This window comes from Girardinichthys multiradiatus, chromosome 15, assembly GCF_021462225.1.
Source record: "Girardinichthys multiradiatus isolate DD_20200921_A chromosome 15, DD_fGirMul_XY1, whole genome shotgun sequence".
Lineage (NCBI taxonomy): Eukaryota > Metazoa > Chordata > Actinopteri > Cyprinodontiformes > Goodeidae > Girardinichthys > Girardinichthys multiradiatus.
This window is the reverse complement of record NC_061808.1, coordinates 25,312,612-25,340,192: the sequence shown is the minus strand read 5'-3', so window position 1 is coordinate 25,340,192 and position 27,581 is coordinate 25,312,612. Positions and strand designations below refer to the sequence as shown.

General features: G+C 40.1%; 3 protein-coding genes across 7 annotated transcripts in view; 1 reads left to right on the top strand and 2 right to left on the bottom strand.

The window, feature by feature from the left end:
- The window catches only part of pak5 (p21 protein (Cdc42/Rac)-activated kinase 5), a 124,647-nt gene extending 117,425 nt beyond the window's left edge, over nucleotides 1–7,222 (bottom strand). The window contains exon 1 of one of the 2 annotated variants that reach the window (XM_047388233.1): nucleotides 6,807–7,222. The gene's annotated coding sequence lies outside the window, so the exon portion shown is untranslated. The remainder of the gene's footprint in view (nucleotides 1–6,806) is intronic. The other variant, XM_047388234.1, reaches the window with a different exon arrangement.
- Nucleotides 7,223–16,692: 9,470 nt separating this feature from the next.
- Nucleotides 16,693–24,541, top strand: LOC124881470 (galectin-3). 4 transcript variants are annotated; one of them, XM_047387034.1, is made up of 8 exons: nucleotides 16,693–16,824; nucleotides 16,936–17,074; nucleotides 17,287–17,429; nucleotides 21,234–21,244; nucleotides 21,456–21,989; nucleotides 22,084–22,172; nucleotides 23,168–23,339; nucleotides 24,009–24,541. In XM_047387034.1, exons 4-8 carry the CDS (start codon nucleotides 21,239–21,241, stop codon nucleotides 24,165–24,167), a joined length of 960 nt encoding a protein of 319 aa, XP_047242990.1. In that variant the 5' UTR covers nucleotides 16,693–16,824; nucleotides 16,936–17,074; nucleotides 17,287–17,429; nucleotides 21,234–21,238; the 3' UTR covers nucleotides 24,168–24,541. The 4 variants fall into 4 exon arrangements, with proteins under 4 accessions (XP_047242990.1, XP_047242988.1, XP_047242989.1 ...); XM_047387032.1 differs by having other exon boundaries at nucleotides 16,695–16,824; nucleotides 21,234–21,280; XM_047387033.1 differs by lacking the exons at nucleotides 16,936–17,074; nucleotides 17,287–17,429 and having other exon boundaries at nucleotides 16,730–16,824; nucleotides 21,234–21,280.
- The window catches only part of LOC124881469 (mitogen-activated protein kinase-binding protein 1-like), a 29,701-nt gene continuing 26,230 nt past the window's right edge, over nucleotides 24,111–27,581 (bottom strand). Inside the window, exon 33 of the mRNA XM_047387030.1 lies at nucleotides 24,111–25,854. Coding sequence (XP_047242986.1) covers nucleotides 25,615–25,854 — 240 coding nt within the window. The 3' untranslated portion in view covers nucleotides 24,111–25,614. The remainder of the gene's footprint in view (nucleotides 25,855–27,581) is intronic.

The following is a 27,581-nucleotide window of genomic DNA, read 5'->3' as shown; positions in this document are numbered from 1 at the left end:
TGTTACGTCACAAGCTGTAAAAAAAAAAGAAAAATAGTTTAGAGGGTATGAAAACTTTCCAGCCATTAATCATTGCAAACAAATGAACCACATGTGAATGTGTGTACAAGTGTTTTGTTTTCTATGTTTTTAGTTGGTTTTTGAAAACTGCTTCTATTTTCTATTAGTTATTGCTCATGCACAGACCATACAGCTTTTTCCATGTTTTGTTGTACTTGTGACAATGGCATAAAGGATATTCAGAATTTGGTTCTGATTCAAATGCAAAACAAATTTCCTTGAGCTGTATGAAAATGAGAAAAATGCTGTTTTTATACTTTAACTTAGATAAAGTGTTAACACAAGGCATCAACCTGAGTTTCCAACCTCTGGGGGCCCTTGAGAACCTTTCTTTAAAGAATTATAGAAAGGTTACAAGTGGGTAAGCTATATTTATATAGACAAAATATGAGAGCCATGAACGTATAGCTGTGGATAAGACCTGCTGATTCTTTTGGGTTTAAGCCCATATGCCGCAGTTGGCTTTTACCAGAAGAGTAACAGCAACTAAAACAATGGTGATGTGAGGACAAAACTCAACATATAGATAAAAAAATTGTAACTTAAGAAAATGTTTAGCTTAAGAGTTTTTATTGACTACAATTTCTTTTACAAACTGCCTTAAATTACAGTTCTGTTTTATGCAAGCAGGAGTTTCATCATTTGCACAGGATTTCATGTTTACTCAGCTTTCAAAACCAAACTCCAACATGACTGCATGCATGATGGTACAATTGAAAAAAAAAAATGAGATATGTATAAAAAAGTTAACGCTGAAGCAGACCTGGACCCTGCAACAATGACCCAAAACATACCAGTAAATCCATGGACTGGCTGAGAATTAAGGAATGGAAAATCCTGGGCCAAGTCAAAGCCAAGATACTGATCTCACTGAGATGCTGTTGAGGGACTTGAAATGGGCTGCACATGCAAGGAGTCCCTCAAACATCTCACAGATGAAAGGGAGGACTGGGTCAAAGGTTCCTCAGAACAATGACAGAGACTGGGTAGACGGCTACAAAAAGCATCTAACTCAAGATATTTCAGCCAAACAGAGAAACACAGGGTATTGGCGGGTAGCTTGTCCCAATTTCTTTCTCACCTTGAATAGATATGGATATTTTGTTCAGTGACTAAAACAAGGTCAATTTTTGTTTGATTGCAATTAAATCACTTTCCTTACCAGCAACAAATAAAGAACTGGATATTTAATTGGGTGTCCTAATTTTTTAATGACTGTATCTGGGACAAAAAAATCCTGATTATGACGTCCTTGATGTTAATTATTTAAAAAAAAAACGGATATGAAGCACACAAATTCACTAAACACAATGGCCATAGAAACACAGTAGCTCCCTCAGGCCTGGGGGCATATGACACAACTGTAAGACCCAGTGTTGTGGACCTTACAGCAGAAGAGGCAGAGGCAGCACTCTGCTGCCTTCAGCCATCAACGGGTAATCAAGCTTAACTAGGCCTCTTCATCAGCGCCCTCTGAAGCTTTAACCTTATGATCCACACACACACACACACACAAACAGGAACACACACACACACACACACACACACACACACACCTTTCAGCAAAGTGTCAATCAAGCTCTTCCAGTTATAGACAGTAAAACAAAGATGGGGGTTTCAAACCATCACTGAACGTAAAAATACACAAGATGGGGTAGGAAAATTTTTTCTGCTCTTAGCCGATCCCATGTAAAATGGGATTTCATTTCTCTTCTTTTTTTTTTGCCTTCCTATAGTAGCTGACACAAATTAATACAACATTTTGTTGGGTCATGCAAAAAACACAAGGAAGGTGTTTTATTTTCTTTTTTTGAAACCTGAAAAGATCGAGAAATGCAAAAGTCTGACCCTCTGACGCCCATATTTCCCATTTTCCTTTTCCTCATCATCATCCTGCACATACAAACCCAGTCAAGCACTTTAGTTATCTCTCTATTCTCTCATCGTTGTTTTCCATTATCCTCCTGGGCTGTATCCTATCTTGCCATCATTGCCTCCCTCTGCCTATGTTCACCTGCCTCTCTTTTGTTTCTCTTCGTCTTGTTTACCCTAACACCCTAACATGCATCTCATTCTATCCCTTTCTCTACCCTACGTTTTATTTAAACATTTGTTGGACAGCTTTGGTCATTCCTTTTTGCTCAACAAGATGCTAATAACTTAATGCTTTCAATTTTTTTTTTACAGTGCTTTGCATAACTATTTGCACAACTTCAAATCTTTCCTGTCTGTTTGATTAGAAATGTATATAACAGGCCATTATGAAAGAGCATACAATGTTGAATTTGAAGAAAAATAACATGATTTATTTAGATTTTTACAAACAAACATCTTTGGGTGACTCAGAGTTCTGCTCAGTTTCCCTGAGTCAATATTTTAAATAACCATATTCTTCTGCAAGACTTCTAGGTTATGTTTCTATATTTTTACCAATTCTTCTTTGCAAAATAGCTTGAGTTCAGTCAGATTAGAAGCCGAGCACCTTTGAACAGCAATTTTCACGTCTTGCCATGGGTTCTAAGTTTGATTTATGTCCTGACTTTGACTAGTTCATTTTAACTAATCAACATGCTTTGAACTAAACCATCCCGTTGTAACTCTAGAACCATCACTCCAGTCTTTTGGTGCCTTTAACAAGCTTTTTTAAAAGATTGACCTGTATGTAGCACCAATCCATATACCCAAAAAACAGTTTATCTGTCATTGCTGAAGAAAGGTACTTCCACAGCATGATTTTGCCAAAGCCAAGTGTCCCTGCAGGGACGATGTGTTCAGTCAGTGTGATATTTTCCTGTAACACAGTTCTTGGCATAAAAAGTAAAACTTTCGTGCTATCAGACCAGAGCAAAATTATCCAGGTTTGTTGTGTCCCCTACATGGCTTGTGGCAGGTTTTATTCTTCTCACTTTTCCACAAAGGCCAGATTTGTGGAATGCATGACTAATAGTTTTCATGTCAAGAAATTCTCCTACCTGAGATGTGATTCTCTACAGCTTCAAAGTTACCTTGGGCCCCCTGACTTATTCTCTGATTAATGCTTTATTTAAAGTTTAGGTGGATGTCCATGTCTTAGGTTTGCAGTTGTGTCACATATTTTCTTTTTTCAGATGATGAATTTTGCATCTTTGTGAGATGTTCAGACCTTAAGATATTGCTTATAATTCAACCCTGCTTTGAACTTCATCAGACCTTTATTCTGGACATGTCTGCTGTGTGTCTTGGACATCAGGATACTCTTGGTTCACAGAACAGCTGTATTTAGACTTAGATTACCCACAAGAGGACTCTGTTTACTAATTAGGTGACTTCTGCAGGTTATTTGTTCCACTGGGTTTTGTTTAACAATATTAGAGTAAAGGTGGCTGAACACAAATGCACACTTTTCGGATTTGTCATTTGTGCAGAAACACTAGTGCACTAGTTTGTGTGTAACATCACAAAATGTGAAATATTTTGCAAGGGACTATAGTGGAAACCACCATCAGAGACATGTACGTACAGAAAAACAGCATTAACTCATCTTCTGGCTAGATTATTCAATGTACAACTCCTTCTGACTCTTACGTAACTGTGAATCTGTGGACACAGCAGAGGCTGCCTCCTCACAGACAACAAAGAGCAGTCTAGTGTCGAGCCATAGGGACTAAAATAGTTTGTCATGTGTTCATTATCACTTTCCTCTTTCAAGTGCTCACCCCACATCCAGAAACATTCAACAGAAGAGGCCCTTCAAGTGGGTCCATGCGAGTATGTATGTGTGGGTGTGTGCAGGAGAAACGGAGAGGGAACGAGGACTAGAAAAGGAGAAGAAGAGTATGATGTATGATGAGGATGAGGTTGTGGGATTGTGATAACTTCAAAGGTTATTATTATTATAACTGCCGGCTGTAGCCATGCTCTGGCATCCCTCAAGCTTTGATCATTATGTAAAGCTGTTGTGCTCAGCGTTCGGGCTGAATACATTACAGAGTGGTTAAACAGGAAAGGTGCAAGCAAGCGAATGTAGACCAACACATTGACTCAGCTTATAAGCGTCTTCAGGTTTTACAGTAACACACCCAGTCATTTTCTGAAGGACGTATAAAGAGCGTCCTTAAATCCCTCCTTGGCGAGTCAGCAGGACTAGGGCAATGGAAAACCTTGCCTTTAGAAAGGTATGCTGCAGTTCTATGCAGGACAATTTTCATTCTGATGCGGTTTCTATCAGTTCAACTCTTCAGTCTTTTATATGGCACAAAGGGTCACAATATGAATAAGCTCTAGATGAGAACAAATTTGTTGGAACTCTTCCAGCTCAGCAAAACATTACTTTATTTCCCTCTAAACAATAATTTAGTTAGACTTTAATTCTAACTCTCCAATATTCTTTCAGCCTATTTAAAAAGGGAACAAACATGCTACTGGGTAGTTTGGTATCAATGTGTGACCTATACTGAACATGGCCCAGAGCAAACAAGGCCGAGAACTACCTAAAGAGCTCATAGATACCCATGTCAAAGCTTTAGGCTGCAAGACCATTTCCAAGCAACTTCCTGTGACCACAGGTAATACCCAGGATGCAGGTTTGCTGAATCTGGCAAGGGGAACCTTCAATCTGTGCAGGGCACCAACTCATTATGGACAGGATGCAGTGTCAGAAAGCTCAGCTCCAATCACAGCTCAATGTTCCTCCAACACGATAAACTTTTTAAATCTAAAAGCTCTAAAATGAAAACATTGGAGCCCAGATTGTAATCCTATTGAGCAACTATGTATCTATACCATAAAGATGCCACCTTTCAAACCTGAGACAGCTTTAGCAGTTTGCCCAAGAAGAGTGGGCCAAACTACCTGTTGGCAAATGCAGTCATCTCACAGTGCAGACCAGAGACTGCTTGTTAGCAGGGATTGCTTCAAAAAGGTGCTACCACTAAACTTTACATTAAGGCAAGCATCTTTTATTTGAGTAAACCATTTGCATTTGGTTAATCATATGAAATATTCAACCAAATCACAAGCAAAGTCTGATTTGTGTTAAATATGAAATGAACAGTAAGAGATGGCATGAAATATTTGTCAGTTTCAAGTGCTAACAGAGATATTTGTTTTTTTATTGTGGAAGGGCATCAAACAAATTCCTTGTTTGTATGTACGAACTTGGCAATAAAACTGATTCTGATTCTGATTCTGACTGAGTCTGTTCAAATGTAATCACATGCAACCCAATCACAACTTCTCAGCACACCATTGTGTTTTATTAGTTTTATAGAAGTGGTTCAAAAAAGATCTCTGGTTGTCATTCCTTGGTAGTTCAGCTGCCAATCAGGTGCTACCAGGGTTGAGGTTGTTTAATAATAAAAAAATACTAGCATCTTACTTTGGCAATGTGAACTTGACCTTGACATGTTGGTTCCAAGGACTACAACATACAACGTAATAGAACATGAAGGAATTACAAGATTATACCCCTTTATGCATGTATCCATTTTCACACTTTAATGAAAATAATAAACAAAAATGCATCAAATAACTTGCTATAGCTTATAGACTAGAAATGGTTTATTTAATGAATAGGAAAAAAATATTCCAGCCCCTTTATCAGAGCCAGTCAAAAGAAAAATCTGCTGTCTCTGGTTGACTGATTGGTGCAAACATTTCGCTGATGAGTTCCACAAGTGGGTCCCAGAAACAAAAACATTTGAACTTTTTAGTTTAAAAATGTTAAAAGCAATTATTTTATCGCTGTTCAGACAATCATTTAGTCTAGAATCTGCTCCTGGTAAAGATCCTTGCTTTAGAAAGACCTCTGACTGGAGGTCTGAGTTAGCCTCCTTTATATTTACATCACGGTCAGTGATCTCTATGCCATGTTTAGAGGCTTGTGACAGCCTGTTATTGTCTCCTCTATGATCAGTGCTGCTATTAGAGCAATTAGGAGCTTAGTGAGAGGAACCCCTGCTCAGAGTGCCAAGCCAACACTTTTAATTTTCGTCTACACATTCTTATCTAGACTGAAGTTGAAAACAGGCCATCTGTTCCTGCCCCTACCTGGCCTGCATTAGCCACAGAACACTCAAACCAAGGCTGTCTGCAAGATTTAGCACAAAAAAACAACAAAAATAGCAGTGCAGTCAAATGACTTACACTGTCATACTCACTGCCTGGCGCAGCAGAGCGGATTTACAAAATAAGAGATGCTCTTGTGCTTAAATATATACATATAGCAACGAGGACAGACATACACACACACATATAGTATAAGGTTGTAACGTTTTTTCCTCTTCGACCTCCAAGCACTGACAGCAATTCCTCTTCGTTTAAGCATTAGTGAGGTGGTTTTTAAAGCAGCCGGGAGAGCACTGGGAAGTGATTGCACCGTGCATATAGGTGCGCTGCCCACCCGTTTCAACACCAAGGACAGCGGCCGACGCACGGAGCGCCTGACAGCCATGATCACACACATGCACTAGAAAATGACAGATTTATTTCTGCACCGACGCGCCGTAAGCAGCGACGCAAACCAGTCCAGAATGACACTGCTGTTTTCGGCATGGAGGGGGACCCTTACCCCCGCGGACAGAGAGCCGAAAACACAAATTAAACCATCGGACCCGGATTTCACCTCAGCAAAGCGGGCTTTTTTTTTTTTTTTTTTTTTTTTTTTTTACCCCTTCTGTACAAGAAGATAACAGCAGACACGTTTTGTTTGATTTAACCATTATCGCGTCGTCAGAGCGCGTCTTGCTAGCATCCTCCTCCGCACCTACCTGCTTGTGTTGGGGGTCGAAGAGCTCACATGTCCCGCCGGCTTGTATTTAGTCTGTTCTTGTTCATATTATTAGAGTGATGAGCACCGTTATGTGTCTGCCAGCGCCATGTTATTATCTCTTGAGTGGAGGACTGTGCGGTCCTGTGCGCTACATCCGGGCTGCTGGGGAGAGCGAATGAGCGCAGAGAAGGGCGGAGAGCTGACTGGATATTCGGAGCACCTGTACTGTGCAGCACCACAGAGACACTTTCCACTCATGGATACCGTACGACAAGGTTCACGTTTGCACCAGAGGCTTAAAGTGCTGTCATGTGCTAAGCCATACTGAGTGAGAGATTAATTTCATGTCGATTATCACTGATTCGTTCAGGGATGAAACAAACAAAAAATAAAAAGCAACAGCAATGATTTAAAAAAACAAAAAAACAAAAAAACAAATGGGCTGTACAATTGATTTTGTTGTTTGAATTACTTGTGAGCATACAGGTCCATAATTATAGAAAATGTTAAAGATTACTACTATAGTATCTTAAAAAAGTTTTCACACAACAGGAAACTTTTCACGTAATGTTACATTAAAAAGACATGTATTTTATGGTAGTTTTATGCGACAGTTTATGCAAGTTTGAAGGGTCACGAGTTTTTTTGCAATTAAGATTCTGAAAAGTTGTGGCATGCATTGTATTCAGCCCCCTTGAGTCAATACCTGTGGTTACAGCTGCAAGACTTTTAGGGTATGTCTCTACCAGCTTTACAAAAAAACATTCATTCTTCTTTGCAAAATAGATTCAGCTCAGTCAAATTGGATGGAGAGCATCTTTGACCTGAAATTTCCATGTCTTGTCAATTATTCTCACATGGATTCTTTTCTGCACTTTGACTAGGCCATTCTAACACATGAATCTACACTGATTTAAAGCATTCTTTTCTAGCGCTGACCATCTTCTGGGTCACTGTCCTGCTGGAAGATGAACCTCAACCCCATTCTTGAGTCTTGCACAGCCTCCAACACGTTTTCTTCCAGGACCACCCTGTATTTTTCTTTATTAATCATTTCATCAACTATGACCAGCTTCCCTGTCCCCACTGAAGAAAGGTTTTCCCACTGCATGATACAGCCACCATCTTCCATGGTGGTGGCTGGTTTTGTACCTTAGTTTTCCACAAGACACAAAGGTTAGTATGTAGGCAAAAACATCAAAATTTGGCACCTGCTTTGACCTTTGCTATGTCCCTTACATATATTATCTCAAACTACAAGTGGTATTTCTTGGAGTTTTTTGTTAACAATACCTTCCTCCTGTTTTCACTTAAAATTCGGATTTGTGGAATGCCTCTCTAGTTGTCCTTCCACCTGAGTTGTGCCCACATTTACAATGGGCCTCTTGGCTGTTGTGTGTAATACCTTGTATTTAGTTCCATCAGTCTTCTCATCAATTCTGGCCAGCATCCCAAATCCTGTTGAAGAAAAGTACTCCCACAGCTCGATGCGAACACCACCAAGCTTCACCAAGCGCTGTGGAATGCAGAACAGCGGAGGGAGAGTACCGAGCACAAGAAACCAAGTGAAGGAGACTATTTGAACAGAGAGGAAGATGAACCAAAACACAAAACAAAGTAAAAGTGTATCACTAACATAAAATAATTAACTAATATGACCAGACCTACGCAATAACAATGAACACAGAGATAAATTGAACATGGAAAGCTCTGAAAAATAAGAAAACCCAATGATCATAACACAAATACAAATGAAGACAACTCACACAGGTGGATCATGACACTGTCTAACAAGATTAAAGAGGATTTTTTTCCCAACCAGATTTAATCTGGTGTGTCAGAGTAAAAATTGCTAAAAACCAAACAAATGACTGTCGCGTTTTCAGATTTTTATATGAAACACTATTTTGAAAAGCATTTTCCATTTCCCTTTAACTGTATATTTATTTTGTGTTGGTATATTTAATTAAATCCTGTTTTAGAAAAATTGCATTAAAGACAAGAAGAAAAAAACCAAAATGTAAATTGTGTGAACTTCACTTCAGGTTTAAAAAACAACCTGCAAGTCAGTTCTGTATAAAGTTAAGAGCTAATGAAGGTTAATTTAGGCATAAGTCCATGTGTTAGAGTTTCTTAAATAAGACGAGACACAGTCTGTTGCCCCACAGTAGAGAGTACACACAGTGTGACACTGCCTGCCAACTCTCACAGTGTCACAGCCCTCATTGATCTTCCATCTCACTTCCTGACATCCAGTTTGTAGCACAGGGCTCCTCCAAAGACTGCAGTCAGGGAATGTTAAGGAGCCAGTCAGCTTGACCCACTGTGACAGCAGAGTGCTTGTGTGTAATCTCTCCTTTAATAAGTGGGAATGAGTTACAGACAAAATATGCAATAACATCCTTTCGTGTTACTGGTAGACAGTGGAAGTAATCACTATGTTTTCTTAGCCAGTATAGTTTGGCTCCTATATATAACATTTGGTGCCTATATGTGACACCACCGCAGATTTATGGAAAGTTAGACATGCACTTTAGAAACTGACACCATCTTCCCTCCTCTTTTATCTACCTAAAAAAAAAAATCTCCTGGGAAATGTGAGCCCCTTCAAGCAGTGGGAACACCCCACTGGCTCAGCGTTTTACAGCTAAAGCCTAAATTATTATGGGTTTACTTGACACCCATATCTATTTTTCACATTTCAACACAGATGGAGTCAGGCAAGAGATGTTTTCTTTCATTTACAATATATATGAGTTCCAGGGTGGGATCTAATTTGGCTGTAGCAGCAGATTTTAATCACACTACAACTACAAATCTCTGTGTCGTTTATTAGGATTAATAGTTATGACCAACACAAAACACTGTATAATAATAGGACTACATGATTATAAGAAGAAGCAAAAGGAGAGAAGGTTTAATTTTTTTTTACAAAATAACCTGAAAGAATCTACTCTGATAATCCAGTGCCACCAAATTCCTTTCAGAAATCAAGTATAAATAGAGTCCACTTGTGTGTAGTTTAAGTTCAGTATAAATACAGCTGTTCTGTGAAAGCCTCAGAGAACATTAGTGAATTAACAGCATCATGAAGACCAACAGAACACAGCAGAAAGGTCAGGGATAGGTTATAAAACATTATCCCAATCTTGCAACACTCTCAGAGCTTCCAAGACAACTGACACCTAACTAACAGGTTGGGTAAATTGATCATTACTCAGGGAAGCAATGAGGAGGCCCATGGTAACTCTGGAGGAGTTGTAGAGATCCATAGCTCACGTAGGAGAATCTGCAGATAGTAAATTGGAATTTGTTGTTCACTCCATAAATCTGCAATTTAGAAAAGTGTCAATAAGAATACCACTTTTGAAAGAAAACAACAAGTAATTAAAGCTGCAAGCAGCCTTGAAGGCCCTCGCACCTCAGCGCAACTCGGCCTGTGCAGCAACCGTGGGAGCCTGGCATCGCCAGCTGCGCATGACCGATGAGGCTGCCATTAAGTTCCACACATTGCCACTAGGAGGGATTGTGAGCAACATGTCATATGATCTTCAGTCATGCAGAGTTCTCATCTGGCGAGAAGCATTTAAAATTTGGGGGAAATCCGACCTTCCAGATGGAAGCTGCACTGAGTTTTTTATTAGTGGGTGGAGCTGAAATGATATCATGAACTGACTGTGTCAACATGTTCAGCATTGATCAGTCATGATGTATACTACATTTCAAGTGGATCCGATGACATATGAGGGAGATATAGTCCTTGAAGTGCCCTAGGGGGCGCTATTGATCCACATTTCAATGTAATCTAATAGAGCTGTTTGGGGGCTGACAAAGATCAACCATATTCAGTTTGGAGTGAATCGGACCTTCCATATGGAAGCTACACTCATTTATTTAGTAGTGGGCGGGGCTAAAGTGATGTCATCTATTGACTGTGTCAACATGTCCATCATTAACTCATGATCATGTATACCACATTTCAAGTGGATCCAACGATGTATGAGGGAGATATAGCCCTTGAAGTGACCTAGGGGGCGCTGTTTATCCAAATTCCAATGTAATCCAATAGAGCTGTTTGGGGGTTGTGAAAGATCAACCATATTTATTTTGGAGTGAATCGGACCATGCATGTGTAATTTAGAGCCAAATGTATGGCTGTGGCGTGGCATCAGAATTCACCACGCCATCATAGCCACACTCTCCAGCTAAAGCAGTAAGTACTGGCGACTGTCTTAGACCATTATGGTATCTGTTACTTGGGACTGTTTCACATTGATTAGGTGAAGAACATCAAAAATTGACTCTCTAAAGGAAAACATGACACTTCCTGCTCTCAGGGGGCGGGGCTTCAATGATGTCAGCATTTGATCAGTGAATATTGTTCAGGGCCAGAGGCAGATCAATCTCAGAAGGTTTCAGGTCTCTGTGAGTTTCCTTGTAGGAGCTATATTAATTTCGTCTTTTATGGCGAGAAGTCATATTTTGAGGTGTGGCCTCGCCCACACGCTTTCATGTATCAAAAAGCTTTTGATAACTTTTGATCCCCAGTGGCTTAAGAGTATACTGAGTGATTTTCAAGTCTCTAAGTCAAAAGCTGTAGGAGGAGTTCACTCAGATATGCGGGCTAGAAACGCCCAAAACAGGGTCAAAATGGCAACTTCAATCTAAAATGGCCGACTTCCTGTGGGGTTTGGACCAATGTTCCAAGAGATATTTTTGTAGGTCCTGAGAAGTTACATATGTGTACCAAATTTCACAATTCTCGGTCAAAGCATGGCTTGGGGCTGATTTTTTTAAATATTCTAGGGCCGCTGTGGACGAATTAGGCCACGCCCACCAAATATGTCATCAGATGTCTGTTGGGGACTGGACAAGGATCAATCACATTGAATTTGGTGCAGATCAGATGATCTATGTGGAAATTAAAGCCAAACGTATGGCCATGGCGTGACATCCAACTACGCCGCACCACCACGCCACGCCCTTCAATGAAAAGTCAGTGTGCTTCAAACGAAGTTAGACCCACTAGTTATCTGTCTTCTGACACACTTTCAAGTTGATTGAGTGTAGACAGACAGATAGCGACCTTTCCCAGTAAAAAAAGTGATTTTCTGTTCTCAGGGGGTGTGGCTTTGATGATGTCAGCATATGACCCCATATGATCGTCGGGAACCCGAATGTCCTCCTTCATGGCAACTTTGGTGTGATTTGACATTTCTTTGGGAAAGTTATTGCAATTTTTCACTTTCGGCGCAAATGCCAAGTTCGTGCCCCGGCCACGCCCCCTAAACATGGCCGAAAACTCACAATTTTGATAATTTTTAATCCCCCATCCCTTAACTGCATGTTGACCAAATATGAACCCGATAGCTCAAAATCCCTAGGAGGAGTTCGTTAAAGTTCGAGGTGAGTAAAAGTGAAAAACGGACAAAAATTGGCCTTTGACCCAAAATGGCCAACTTCCTGTGCGTTTTAGGGCATACCTCCAAGATACTTTTTTTCTTGGTTTGAGGAGCTCTAGCAGTGTGCCAAATTTCAGATCTGTAGGACTTAGGTTCGGCCTATCTCACGTTTGGGGCGTGGCTAAGTGGTTTGGCCACGCCCACTGACGACAACATTAAGGAACAAGAATTTCACGCGGGGAACAATTTTGGGTAAAATCCTACGCGTTTTGGTGCATGGCAAAGTCCCCAAATTGTCCCGCAAAGACGCAACGGAATAAACAAACAAAGAATAAGAATTCTTGTGATTACATTAGGCAATAGGTGGAGCAAACATGTGGAAGGTGGTGCTCTGGTCAGATAGACCACAATTTTACTTTTTGACCTACATGCAAAACGTTTTTTGGTGGAAAATTAACACTGCACATCACCCTTAACACACGGTGTCTCCTGGTGAAACATGGTGGTGGCAGTATTATGCTCTGGGAAATGTTTTTCTTCCTTAGGGACAAGAGAGCTGGTCAGAGTTGATGGGAAGATGCATGGATCTAATTACAAGTAAGGGCTATCGTGGAACAAAACCTGTTAGAAGCTGCAAAAGACTTAAGAATGAAGTGGAGGTTCACCTTCCAGCAGCACAGCAACCCAGAACATACAGCCTGAGCTACAATAATAACATGAAACCATATTGATGTGTTAGAATGGCCCACTTTAGGTCCACAATTAAATCCATTTGAGAATACATGATAGGACTTGAAAACTGATGTTCATAGACACTAACATATCTTGTAATAGATCGTAGTGTGTGGCTGTCATGTGAAAAAGATTCAAGGTGGGTAAATCTATTTGGAAGGTCTGGCACACAACAGCTCTGAATTGATGTTCATTAAAGTAAAGCTTCAGGTTCCTTTAAAGCTTTGTGAAGGATGATGAAAAGACAAACTTGTTCTATGCTGGTCGTAACAAGACTGATAGAATGATTTGGGAAATTGTATTAAGAGAAAACATTTTTCCGATTGTGGTGTTTTAATTGATGATCCGGCTTCTTAGTGAAGCACATACATACGTGGCAATGTTTGCTTTGAAGATGTCAGCTGTGCAGATGGAACAGAACATTTATTGGGTTAACTACCAAATGAGCATTGATCTCACTCACACTGAAGGGTAAATTTTATTGTCTCCATCTAGTGGTGGACTATAGAAGTGCATGGCTTTATAAAGAGTTTACTTTGCTGTTGGTTACGGCTGAAACGTAAACAAGCGCTCATGTGTGGAGAACAACACTGTTGTAATTTGTGATAGTAATCTGGCTACTTGACAATCAAGAAAGACTCTCAGAAACACTCAAACACTCAGGTCTCTAAAATAAACACACACACACACACACACACACACACACACATGCACACTGCTGTCCCCATGGCAACTGTGGCAATAGTGTGTCTAGTGTATCTGTGTCACTCTTACTATCTCTTACACACAATGCCCCTGATTTCATCTTTCACTCAGTCTTTGAAGGCACAAAAGCAAAATAAATCACAAATGCCAGTCACAGTGGGATTACCTCACAAAGCTGCCTGTTTGCACTTCACTCATTTAGTTATTGTGCATTTAAGAAGAAAGACATGATGTTCAGATAGGATAGAAGGCGTCAGGGTGTGAGAAGATTGGTGCTTACGATTTCTGGAACAAGGCCCAGAGCTTACTAGAGGCTAAATCCTGCTTCGTCACTCTGGAAAGCCCTTCTCCTGCCAGAGAGCTCTCTTCTGCCTAACAGCAGCATGGCTCATGGTTCCCTCCTTTTTTTCTCATTGGCTGAAATGACAAAAGAATATCTCCTGTGAGTGACATCATTACTCTCACCCTCTCATTGAAAGGCACATGTCAGGACCACATGGTAAACATCCACTGGAGTGAAGCACTGTAATTTGCTCTCAAGTTGAAACTGAGCTATATTTGTTATGCATGCAGTATGTGTCTATCGCTGCTCTTCATCAAATTAGTCCTGCTGCTGAGGCCAAATGGAGTTCTTAGAAGGGTTGAGGAAGTTAATGTTGCCAGTTTGGACTCTAGGAGGGCTCAAGGATGCAAACTGTGGACCAAATGCTTTGGGATGTTGCCCAGCAAAGATCTGTTCTGACATTATGCAGAGGAAGAAAATAAACATGCCATGAATCCTTAGAGGAACATTTATGTTTGAAATGCTGTCAAATTTGACAATGTAGGCCAACATAGTCAGTAGCAGAGCCCTGTAATAGTTTTTCGCATTTATAACACAACTTTAAACTCCAGCGTAATTTGTGGAGATTACATGTAGCAGACCAACACAAAGGAAAAGAAAACATCCATACATCCATCTTTTATACACGCTCATTCTTTCAGGGTCGTGAGGGGACCGGTGCCTAACTCCAGCAGTCATTGGGCATGCAGCGGGCTACACCCTGGACAGGTCAAAAGGGAATGTGGTTTTTAAAACTTTATTGATATAAATATAAAAAGTTTGATGTGCATGTGTATCTAGAACCCATGAGTAAAACAGTGTGTAGAAACACCTTTCAATGGATGTGTGCCCCTTCTTTAAAAAACATATCATTCTCCTTCAGTTAGATAGAGGGCTTTTGGAAACTCCACGGACTCTCATTTGGATTTAGGTCTGGATTTTGACTGGGCCATTCTATCAAATAAATATGCTTTGATCTAAACCATTACAATGTACCATAGCTCTGGCTGTATGTTTAGAGTCATTTTCTGTCATAATGTTTCGAACAGATTTGACCCACATGCAGAAAGCAATTCAGGAGACTGAGTTTAACGGTAATGAGTTTATTTACAGTGTAATGAAATGTGCAGGGAACTGGAACCGGGATACCAACTGTAAAATAAACAGAACGGTAAGCAAGGGATAACTCTGGATCTAAATTCTTAAATAATAATTCTGCCTTACTGGATTGATGGAGATCCGCCTGAGGGGGGTGGAAAGACCAAGGGGTTGTTTACCCGTGAGACAGGAGATGGTGAATACTGGTGTGCCAGGATGTTTAGTAGGTCCAAGAGTTTCTGAAGTTGGTGCAGTGGATGGATGAGGGTGGACAGGGTTCGTAGAAGGAGATCCAAGGAATGAAGGAATCAGGAGGCTGCCAGCCGGTGTGATCCAACGAAGTAACAAGAGGCTTGAGTCTTTGTTCATGGAGCTGGATAGCTTCTTTCCAGAAGATGGTAATCCAGGCAGGGTTCAATGCAGAAGGCAAAGTCAGGTTCAGGTAAACCTGCAAGGTAACAAATACAAAATTAACAAAAGTACAATGCAAGGTCAAGACAAAGGTAATGTGGCTTGAGCTGTACCACTAAGGGTAACACTCTGGCAGTGAGTTGCTGGCAGCCTTCTCCTTAAATACTCCTCAGCAGGTAATCAGGGGGATAGAGAACACCAAACAGCACCAAACAAACAAACATGGCACAGATCCTGACATTTTCCTGCTGGAAGGTGAACATCTGCCTCAGTCTTAAGTCTTTTACAGCCTCTAACAGGGTTTTAGTCCAGGATTGCCCTCTGTACCTAGCTCCATGCATTTTCCTATCAACTGACCAGCTCTCCTGTCTACACCAAAAAATAAATTTCACCGCATTATGCTGCCTCCATGTTTTTTTGAGGAGATGGTGTTCAGAGTGACTGCCTGATAGACTCCCCCACCTGAGCTTTAACTCCACAGCTCCTCCAGAGTTACCATGGACTTATTGGCTGTTGAAAGCCCAGTAGAGGATAATCCTAAAAGAAAACTTGGTGGAGGCAGAAGATTTGAAACTGGATCAAATGTTTGCTTTCCAGCAGGACAACAAAACTTCAATTCCCAGTTACACTCCCTCCAATCTGACTCAATTTCAACCATTCAGCAAAAAAGTATTTTCTTCTACTTTGCAATGTGTTGGCCTAGCGCACAGAATCCTACTAAAATAGAATTTAGTTCCCCGCTGTAGTGTGACAAAATGTAAACATTCCATGACATATGAATACTTTAGCAAATAACTGTAAGTTTATTTAAATTTATTTTTACCAGAACATAAGTAAATCATTGTAATTGTGCTTCGCTCTCACTGTTTAACAACCTCCCATTGTTGCAGCAGTAATTTCAAATTGTTGAAATCCAGCCTAAAGGCTTTTAGACTCTGGGGCCACTGGTGACAGAAAATATTGCCGTAAACATACTGGCAAGCTCTCTGTCTTTAGTTGGAGTTTAAAAATGTAAAACCAGCACAAGAACTGCAAGCTGCAAGATTGTGTCGTTCTCTGAGCATTTGCTTTTTCAGACATTTTTCAGCTCAGATGACAGGTAATCTAATAACGAGGTGATGCAAAGCACATTAACTGTGTGGATCCACGTGTGTTGTTATGATGCTGTTGTCATGGTGATTTATTGGATAATCACAGAAAAAATTATTTGGCAGAGTTTGACCCTGCAATCCCTCATGTTTATGAAGAGCAGATCGAAGCTGGTGGAGAAAGAATAATCATGAGAATTAAAGCAGGAGTTCTACCAGAAGGGAAACAATGAAATCAACGTGGAGGTAAAACAGGAGGTAATGTGTGACCTTTCAGCCATCAGTGCGTGAATCGTGTGACCACAGAGCAAACAGCACCAGGTCCTGACTTCCTCGACTATCTTAAATAATTGTGTTACACTTTCACAGTCCCATGACTACTTAGTGGTGAATTGGACCACCGTCAGCATAAAAAACAATCCATTGTCTGTTTTCGGAGCTTGGTTAGGTAAATAAAGAAAAATTCATCTGGAACAACAGCACCTCATCCCCGGGTACATTTTGTTTGGTATGTTTATATGATTCACAGTAAGATTTAAAAATTATACAGTGCCCACTTTGTTGCTTTTTTGTTTCCGTGCCTATATTTGTATTTTAAGATAACTCTAACTCTAAAATGTGGCAACATTTAAGCTTTAAACTTGTGTGAAATACCCTGAAGATAACGGAAAAGGTTTTGTTTTTTTGGGGGGGGCGGGGGTTCACGTTTTAATCTGGCAGGCAGATGATGAGGCAAGGAGGGGCCTGCTGGTGTGAGGATTTGGGGCTATAAAAGGCTTTTACTTTGTGATCGGCCACAGTCAAACATCCTGAGCCACAGCAGCCTGCTTCTGTGTGCACCTGAGGACCAAACCCAAAGAAAGGTAACCAATGTTCTTATCCGTTTCTGTTGCAGATTTCCTACCAATCTGGAAGATAACTTTACATTATTTTACTTAAATAAAATTTCTGCAGCAACACTGAAACTTTATTATTACATAAATCCTAATTAAACTGTATTGCATGTTCATAAAAGTATTGCGTTACCTTTATATTGCTGCAAGGGAAGACAGGTTAAACTTATGCCAAGCAGTGGCAACATAACCCTGAGACTGCTAAATTAACACATTTGAATGACTAAAATTCAAAGTTTAAAAGGGACAAACAAAACCAAACATCATGACAAACAGCTGAAACCAAATGTTTACTAAGCTTCTGATAGGTTAATTCTCAAAGTCTGAGTCGGATATCATAGGAAAATCTAATGAAATCAGCTGAGGTACAAGGAGGAGAACGTTTGACCTTCCCAAGTCGGATTCAATATTGGGTACAATTTCCAGGTGTCTGATGGTGCCATTTTCATCAGTTCATCAGTTAAAAAAATTATATCAAATTTTGTAGACATGTCCCGTGGTCTGATAACACTACAATTAAAGTGTTTGGTGAAAATCACCATCGTTACATCTGGAGAAAAACAGAAGAAGCTTGCAAGCCTGAGAACACCATACCAACTGTGAAGTACCAGGGTGGCAGATGCATGTTGTGTGGGTGTCTTGCTGCAGAAGGGACTGGTGCACTTGACAAAGTAGATATAATCATGGAATAAGTTATTAAGTCAATTTTGGAGCAACATCTCCATATATAAGCTTGATAAAGGATACCTAAAATGTTTGATGCAAATCATACAGTTTAAAAGAAATTCTACCAAATACTAAGAAAATGTACTAGGAAAAAGTACTAAAACATAAGAAAGGCACCTGAATTTCCCCACTTAGGGACAATAAGGTTATTTCTATGATATTCTATTTTGAACTTTTGTAATGAAAGTCAGTTAAAAAAATCTCAAAAAAATGTTCTCTCTCATTACTCAAGCATTTATTATTAAATAGTAATAATTCTAACCTAAAATGGAAAAGGTTTAGTGTGATTGAGAAAAAAAAAATGATGTGCCATATTGTGCTTAGTAAGAGGACCCACGTGCAGAAATTGATGGTGGAGCAAATGAGAACAGTCTTCAGTACTGAAATAACAAAGAAAACTTACAAGGAGTTCATAGGGTAAGCAGGACATGGAGCCCAGGTAGCGTAACAGAAAGAACCAGAAATGTACAATAAAAGGTTAAATACTGAGGGGAAGGTGGAGAGTGGACTAGGATTCAGGTGAGCTTAATCAGGGAAATTTGGAACAGCTGTGGAGGAGAACAAAACAAAGAGACCATAGGCGAAGGTGAATAATAAACAGAGAGGGAACAGAACTAGAAACAAAGGAAACTACAACAAACCGAAAACAAGACATAACTAAGAAACTTATAACAAGGAATGAACCTATATGGCAAAATCACAATTACAATAATAAACAACTGAATGTGGTAATAAAGAACTCAAAAATGTTTAAAACACAAACACAAATAGAAAAACAAAACCAAAACACCCAAGAACCATGACATTATGTTTCTTTTCCTACTATGTATGTAAACACCTGGTTTCAACAGTAAGTGCTTTGTGATATTAAGTGAATTGGGAAATTTCAGACGAGATTTTGCTGTTAAAAGCAAAGGATATCACAACAGCTAAAGAGTTTACTTAGATTTTTTTCAACCTGCCCTGGTAGACTTAGACCAAAATAAACATTACACACCGATGTTTTCCACTCCTGCTTAAGTATCATACAGGTCCTTCTCAAAATATTAGCATATTGTGATAAAGTTCATTATTTTCCATAATGTCATGATGAAAATTTAACATTCATATATTTTAGATTCATTGCACACTAACTGAAATATTTCAGGTCTTTTATTGTCTTAATATGGATGATTTTGGCATACAGCTCATGAAAACCCAAAATTCCTATCTCACAAAATTAGCATATTTCATCCGACCAATAAAAGAAAAGTGTTTTTGATACAAAAAACGTCAACCTTCAAATAATCATGTACAGTTATGCACTCAATACTTGGTCGGGAATCCTTTGGCAGAAATGACTGCTTCAATGCGGCGTGGCATGGAGGCAATCAGCCTGTGGCACTGCTGAGGTCTTATGGAGGCCCAGGATGCTTCGATAGCGGCCTTTAGCTCATCCAGAGTGTTGGGTCTTGAGTCTCTCAACGTTCTCTTCACAATATGCCACAGATTCTCTATGGGGTTCAGGTCAGGAGAGTTGGCAGGCCAATTGAGCACAGTGATACCATGGTCAGTAAACCATTTACCAGTGGTTTTGGCACTGTGAGCAGGTGCCAGGTCGTGCTGAAAAATGAAATCTTCATCTCCATAAAGCTTTTCAGCAGATGGAAGCAGGAAGTGCTCCAAAATCTCCTGATAGCTAGCTGCATTGAGCCTGCCCTTGATAAAACACAGTGGACCAACACCAGCAGCTGACACGGCACCCCAGACCATCACTGACTGTGGGTACTTGACACTGGACTTCTGGCATTTTGGCATTTCCTTCTCCCCAGTCTTCCTCCAGACTCTGGCACCTTGATTTCTGAATGACATGCAGAATTTGCTTTCATCCGAAAAAAGTACTTTGGACCACTGAGCAACAGTCCAGTGCTGCTTCTCTGTAGCCCAGGTCAGGCGCTTCTGCCACTGTTTCTGGTTCAAAAGTGGCTTGACCTGGGGAATGCGGCACCTGTAGCCCATTTCCTGCACACGCCTGTGCATGGTGGCTCTGGATGTTTCTACTCCAGACTCAGTCCACTGCTTCCGCAGGTCCCCCAAGGTCTGGAATCGGCCCTTCTCCACAATCTTCCTCAGGGTCCGGTCACCTCTTCTCGTTGTGCAGCGTTTTCTGCCACACTTTTTCCTTCCCACAGACTTCCCACTGAGGTGCCTTGTTACAGCACTCTGGGAACAGCCTATTCGTTCAGAAATTTCTTTCTGTGTCTTACCCTCTTGCTTGAGGGTGTCAATAGTGGCCTTCTGGACAGCAGTCAGGTCGGCAGTCTTACCCATGATTGGGGTTTTGAGTGATGAACCAGGCTGGGAGTTTTAAAGGCCTCAGGAATCTTTTGCAGGTGTTTAGAGTTAACTCGTTGATTCAGATGATTAGGTTCATAGCTCGTTTAGAGACCCTTTTAATGATATGCTAATTTTGTGAGATAGGAATTTTGGGTTTTCATGAGCTGTATGCCAAAATCATCCGTATTAAGACAATAAAAGACCTGAAATATTTCAGTTAGTGTGCAATGAATCTAAAATATATGAATGTTAAATTTTCATCATGACATTATGGAAAATAATGAACTTTATCACAATATGCTAATATTTTGAGAAGGACCTGTATGTTAGGTGTTAAATGTTACATATAATATAATCCATAAATGTCTGATCAACTGTGTGCAGGAATAGAAAATAGTTGCATTAGGAAATGCAACTGTGTTGAGGTTATGGAATCTGAACACCCTGAAAAACTGAAACTATAAACCTAAATTAGGTTTAGTAGCTTTTACCTAGAAATAATAATTATTGGTACATCAACCCACTGACCAGCTGGGACCACTTTTGGAAGAATTATTTCAGCTCTGCTCTGTGAAGCTGCAGTGCATTATCATGTCAAGTAAATAATATTCAAGAAAATTCATTACTTGCAGTTGCTTCATTGACCATTTTCTTTCTTTTTCTGTCAGTTTTTGATTGTGAAAGAAAACAGAAGTTAAAGTAAGTGAACTGAACCCATTCTTGTTCTAACAGGCAGCATGGATGTAAGTAGCACATCAAATTCTCAGATCTCCACACTGGTAAGAATGAGATATTTGTTCTTATTTCACCCTGAATATAAATGCTTAATTGTTTGCTTATGTTTGCATCTGCAAGTTGGTTTCCTCCATCCTGTCCACTCTGTCTCTCCCACGTATCTCCCTGCTGGCTCCTGACCCCCCTCTCTCTCCATACTCCCCCTCTCCTACATCTCAGCATGCTGATGCTCTGTGTGGCAGCTGCCCGCCGTCTGGTTCTGCTCCACAGGCCGGCACCCTTTGGCCCAGCCTGCCACCGTCCGGAGCTGGGTTCCCTGCGTGGCCTGGGCAGCCCACCCAGCCTGTGCCATGCTGGACCGGACAACCAAACACCGCCTGCTGGCCCGTTTCACAACCCGCTCCAGTTTCTGTTCCTGCTCCAATTTCAGTTTCAGCACCGAATCAAGTTATAACACCACCAGCACCAACCACAGCTATGGTCCCAGCACCAGTTCAGGTTCCATCTCCAGCAGTCCAACAGCCCTGTCAGCCATGCTGGCCAGTCACTCAGTACCAGCCGCCTCAGCAACCTGCTCCAATTCAAACTCAGGTCCCTGCTCCAGCTATTACTCCAACTGCCACCATCCATCCAAGTCTACCAGGCTGGCCTGCTCACCCTGGTTGGCCTTATAACCCGGGACAGTCAGGATGGCCTGGACAGAATCCATCAATGATGCCACCACACTGGCTTCCCCCTACATCTGGACCTATGGTCAGTACACACAAGGAACCCAACATTAATCTACGACACAGTGTTGTTGCTGTGCTTTCATGAGGCTTTGTTATGCTTCTCTCTCACTGTGCAGAGTGTGCCGTACAACTTAAACCTGGCTCGAGGAGTATATGACAAAATGATGATGACAATCCTGGGCCATGTCAAACCTAATGCCAAAATGTGAGCATATATCTAACACGCAGTGCTTTCTGGAAGTATTCACAGCTCTTGAGCTTTGTTCAAATTTTCTCATGTTACAAACACATTTTCATGTATTTTATTGGGATTTTTTGTGTTAGACCAACAGAATCACCCAAACACAAGATGTCCATGGATGTCTTTCGTTTGGCTTTTTAAGCCTGACCAGTCCTTTACTTTCTTTATTTATAAATAGATGTCTTTGTCTATTCAGCTTCATACTCTTAAATCCGCATTCGCATTGTTTCCAGGGAAAGTAGTGGTGAAGAAATGTATGCCCACACCATGATACTGACTCCACCATATTTCACAGAGGTGGGATGTTATGTTCAGGGTACTGTGCAGTATTCGTTTTTCTCCAGCATTTAGCAGGTAGCCCAACAAGTGCTATTTTTGGATCATCAGAGCAGAGCACGTTCTCCCATATATGTGCTGTGTCCCCAACATTGTCTATGGCAAACTGTAAACGGCATTCTTCAACAACAGCTTTCTTCTTGCCACTTTCCCATAAAGGCCAGATTTGTGAAGTTATAGACGATTACAGTAGTTGTCCTGTTGAAAGATTCTCCCACCTAAATTTAGGTGGACAGCTATGTTTTGGTAGGCTTGCAGTTGTGCTATATTCTTTCCGTGTCTGATGAATTGAACAAAGCTCTGGGAGAGATTCAAAGTCTAGGACATTGTTTGACAACTTGACACAGCTAGAAGCTTTTCCACAACTTTCCCCCCTCAACTGTCTGCTATGTTCCTTAGCTTTCATAATGCTGTTTGTTCACTAATGTTCTCTGACAAGAAAAATACATATTCTTCTTCTTCACAGTAATCCACTACTATCTGTTGGTCTATTGCATTAAATCCCAATAAAAAGCACAAAGGCATTTGTGGTTGACATGACATTAAATGGCATGCATGATATTGTGCAAAAACTTTATGCGGAGAATGAAGGGATCAAATATAAGCAACCTGGTTCCCCTCAGGTTCACAGTGAACTTCCTGAGAGGCAATGACATTGCCTTTCACATCAACCCACGTTTTACCGAGGGGGGCAAGCAGGTGGTGGTCCGGAACCACAAAGTTGGTGATCGCTGGGGCCCGGAAGAGAGGGACCTTAAGGGACCCTTCCCTTTTGCTCCTGGGAGCCCTTTTGAGGTGAGCAAACCAGATTCAGACTTTGACATAGGATTTAAGACCTAACTGAATGGATTTAGATCATCTTTTACTCCTCTAAAAGGGTTACTGTTTGTTACATTAAATCAAACTGAGTAAGATATCAATTACATAAAGAAATATATAACATTGTAATTTAAACTCACATTAAGATACAATGACACACCTGGGATCTACTAACTGCCAGCAGAATGTGCAGGAATTCAACATTTAATGTTGAATTAGGCTAACAATGGTGTACAGCATGTAACTGACTCTAGATCACTTTCTCATGGTTCACTTTCTCATGGTTAATGTCAGGCTAACGTTTGGAAAAGGTGGAAAGGGTTGGAAAGTCGTTTATGCAGCCGGATCCTAGATAAGAGTGCTGCTTTACTGCAGGGAGGCTCTTGGAGGTCAGTGGGGGTCTCATGTTGCTCTGTAACATCAACAATAATTACATGTAACAACCAAGAGGCGTTTAATCTGAGGAGCCATGTCCGGCAGTGCTACTGTCTGCAGTGTTAGGAAAAGGTGTGGCAGAACACAGAATGTGTCATGGAAGCAGTGACTGGGATATTTTAGATGTTTCGCTCTTTACTGGGCAACCAGGTTCATAAAAAATTCCCAGTTTGGCTGAAAGTGCTGCTCCATTGTTTTGTGTTCTCCCAGATGAAGATCCTGTGCACCCCTGAGGCCTTCAGGGTGGCGGTGAACAACATCCCGCTGTTCGAGTTCCGTCACCGCATCAGAGAGCTGAACCAGATCGACCGGATCAACATCCTGAACGACGTCATCCTCACTTATGTCAATGTGGAGACGCTTCCCTAAGGAACAAACAAACCGCCGACAGATTTTGTTTGCCTGTGAACTCAGAAAAAAAGCACGAGTGATTGACTGAAACAAAGATATGCTTTAATATAAAGAGTTTTGCAGTTTGTTTCTTATTTTACACTTAAAAAATGACTGAGTAAAACTAGAAATAAAAAACAAATATGTATCAAACTTCAGAGAACAATTTAGGTTTTTCTCAGAGTATAGCTTATTTTGTTGATTGAAATTAACATATTTGTTGGGTCAAAAAAGTCTAATAGTGTTGCCGCAACATGTTTACTTCTAGGGGTCATTAATTGAACTGGTCTGTTTGAACTAATAATAATGTTGCTTTTTCAGTAATTTAACATTAAAGCAATATCCAGATCTTGCTCCAGTTATTATATATTTTTTCTTCTTGACACACATAATTCAAACCTTACATTTACAAAATCATGATGACAAAACTCTGACTAACTGTAAGCTTTTTCTCTTATTTTTTGACTGATTCAATTCATGTTTTTTAGTGAATGTGGTAAATAAAATAGAAATGCATCAAAATATGCACATATCCATGCAATGTTTGACTTGCAAATTCTTTTATGAGCAAATTTGCATGATACATTAATAATGGATAAGTACATTTGTCTTACATGGAGCTACAGCAGGCACAAACTACAGCCTCTGTAATGAAGTTAATAGTTTATTGCATTTTTATTTGTCTGTTTGAAGAGTTTAATTGTTTACATTATTTTGCTTATTAAATATAAAGTCAATAACTAAGATGTTTTTGTGAAGTAAACATGTGACACTAAGGTGTTCTGTGAAGTGGAATGATTCTTAAATACAAATTTAAAGGGTACAGAGCAGCGATTTTAAACTGCACACAGATTAAAACAAGTTTTTGCAAAATATTCAGAGCATAAAAATCAACACAAAAGTATAAACAGGATTTGAATCAACAAACGTAGATATTAAACAGTAAGGGCTGCACTGAGAATACACCTATTTCAGCAATAATAAAGATCCTCTTGGCACAGAAATATTCAACAGAGCTTCCAATGCAGACTTTTTTTTTTTTTTTTGCTCTATTTTCAAGGGAAATCCACTGAAATCCATGAGCATTGCTAATTTTTCATTCAATAACTCTTAGTCATTAACAAAATCATTGTATTTCTGGAAGTACTGAAAAACATCCTGTATGAAAGGAACATAAACATTATTGAACATATTTTTAAAAATGTATGGCAACATTAAAAGCAAGGCAACCTTACAGAAGAAAACATAAACTAAGAATTATTTCAGTGCTTAAAATTCAGCAACCATTATTCCATGTTATCCTAACAATAGGATTTTCAGTGTGTGCATAAAATGTTTGCACTTAGTGCAAATAGAAACGGTGCAGTTCACTGTGCTGTCCAGTCTCTTTACAGCGTCTGTGGCTACTGAACATGAGCCCATCTGTTCAGGTCTTAGTGTCCAGTCTTCTCTCCACAGACTTCAGCAGCAGCTCCGTGTACTGCTCCAGCAGAGCCAGGGCCTTGTCTCCGCCGCTGTTTAACACCGAGGTCGCCGGGGGCCCCTCGCTCTGTGAGGTACTGAGAGGCAGCGAGTACAGCTCGGCCTTAACCTTGGACAGGGCCTCAGACAGGAGGTTCCTCATCTCTTGTTGGTCTTCGGTCTGTGGTTGGTCATTTTTAAGTAACTGTGGTAAAAACACAGAGTAAGCCAGTCATTCAGACATAAGGGAGATGGATATGTATATCCAGCCTGTCAATGTCTTATTCTGTTTCTTAGAATTTACATGATAAATCTTTATATTAAATTAAACCTAGTGTGGTGAAACATTTTAAATTCTTAAATCTTGGAGCAACAGTTTGTAATGCAGCTGAAATATAAATGCATAATTTCATTGGGAAATTGGTTAGGAAATGCCTCAACTTCAGAAAAAAGGGTTAATGCCTCTCAGTGAATTTTAAATCTGTACTCCTCTCTCACTCTATTCGCCACTTTGACTCCACAGTGTTTCAAAGGGGCAAAACGAGAAGAGGCAAATAAGTCAAAAAAAAAAAAACATCCAACATATGAAGAGGAAACGAACATCTACCAAGACATCACTCAAATTGACAGGAGAGCAAAGAGGGGGTTAGTAGGAGAAGAAGCCAAGTGACAACTTTAGAGGAGCTGCAAAGATCCACAGCTCAGGAGGGATCCATTAACAGGGCAACTATTAGTTGTGCAGTCACATCTGGTCTTCATGGAGGAGTAGCAAGAAGAAAGCCTTTGTTCAAGGAAAGCCACAAGAAGTCCTATTTGAAGTCTCCCATGAGCTATGTAGCTCCCATGGGAAAAAGGTACGTTTTGGTCTACATGCAAAGTACTATGTTTGGAGGAAAAATACCAATTCACTCGGAATAACTTGTCCCCACTGATGGTGGCAGCATCATGCTGCAGGGAGGTTTTTCTTTAGCATTACTTTGAAGGTCCATTTTTCTACTAACAAATCCTAAGCCTGGCCACTCGGGCCTCTCTTTGTAAAATAAAAAAGGGAATAAAAACCAGAACTAAAAATGTACTGGGAGTTAGTCGTGAGTATAAAGTAGGTGAAATATTAGTTTATTTACTAGAGCATTATTGCAGTCTGGAAGAAGCATTTGGTATATCTTGGAGCTGTGAAAGAGATGGTTTATTTAATCCTATAAACAGGTCATTAAAGTAATTTAAGTTAGATCATAGAAATGTATGAATAACGTCTCTAATTCACAAGAGGAAACCACACGTTGTAAATTAGAAATGTGCCTTAAAGGAGAAAAGTTGAAAAACAAATATATTTTATATCCAAATCAAAGTCCACAGTGGAACCAAAAGAAATTTCACTGAGCTATTGAGTAAACATTTTGAGTTTATTTCAGAGTGCAGTTTGGGCTGAGGTCTTAGATGATAGAGTTTTGTCTGTTAAGTTTTCATGTAGATGTGTTGTCATGAGTTTAGGATGTAATAAAAATAAAAAATAGACAGTAGTTAGCTGTTACAGTGGAGACTGCAAACAGTCTGCAAAATAGGTCAGACCAAACTGCCTCTACATTTGCCATTACGCTATACGAAATCTCCATATTTGACAGCGAAAGAACTTCGGGGATCTTCATCAGACTCTGGAATTCAAATTTTCATCTACACCAGCAAACATTATTAATGAGTCATCAAATGGCACCAAAACTGTGCAAATAAAGATCTGCAATGAATAAACTATTGGATTTTTTAAGTACACCTCTCACCAATGAAGAGGAAAACAAACTTCATTTGTCCCTGGCAAAAAGCTTATTAAGTTGACAGAAAGGCATATAAATGTCAGTCAGTCAGTCATTTTCTACCACTTATTCCATAGTGGGTCGCGGGGAAGCTGGTGCCTATCTCCAGCAGTCTATGGGCAAG

Coding starts and splice junctions, on each gene's coding strand:
- LOC124881470 (XM_047387031.1), top strand. Junction 21,990..22,083: donor CCCCTACATCTGGACCTATG/GTCAGTACACAC, acceptor CTCACTGTGCAG/AGTGTGCCGTACAACTTAAA. Junction 23,340..24,008: donor CTCCTGGGAGCCCTTTTGAG/GTGAGCAAACCA, acceptor GTGTTCTCCCAG/ATGAAGATCCTGTGCACCCC.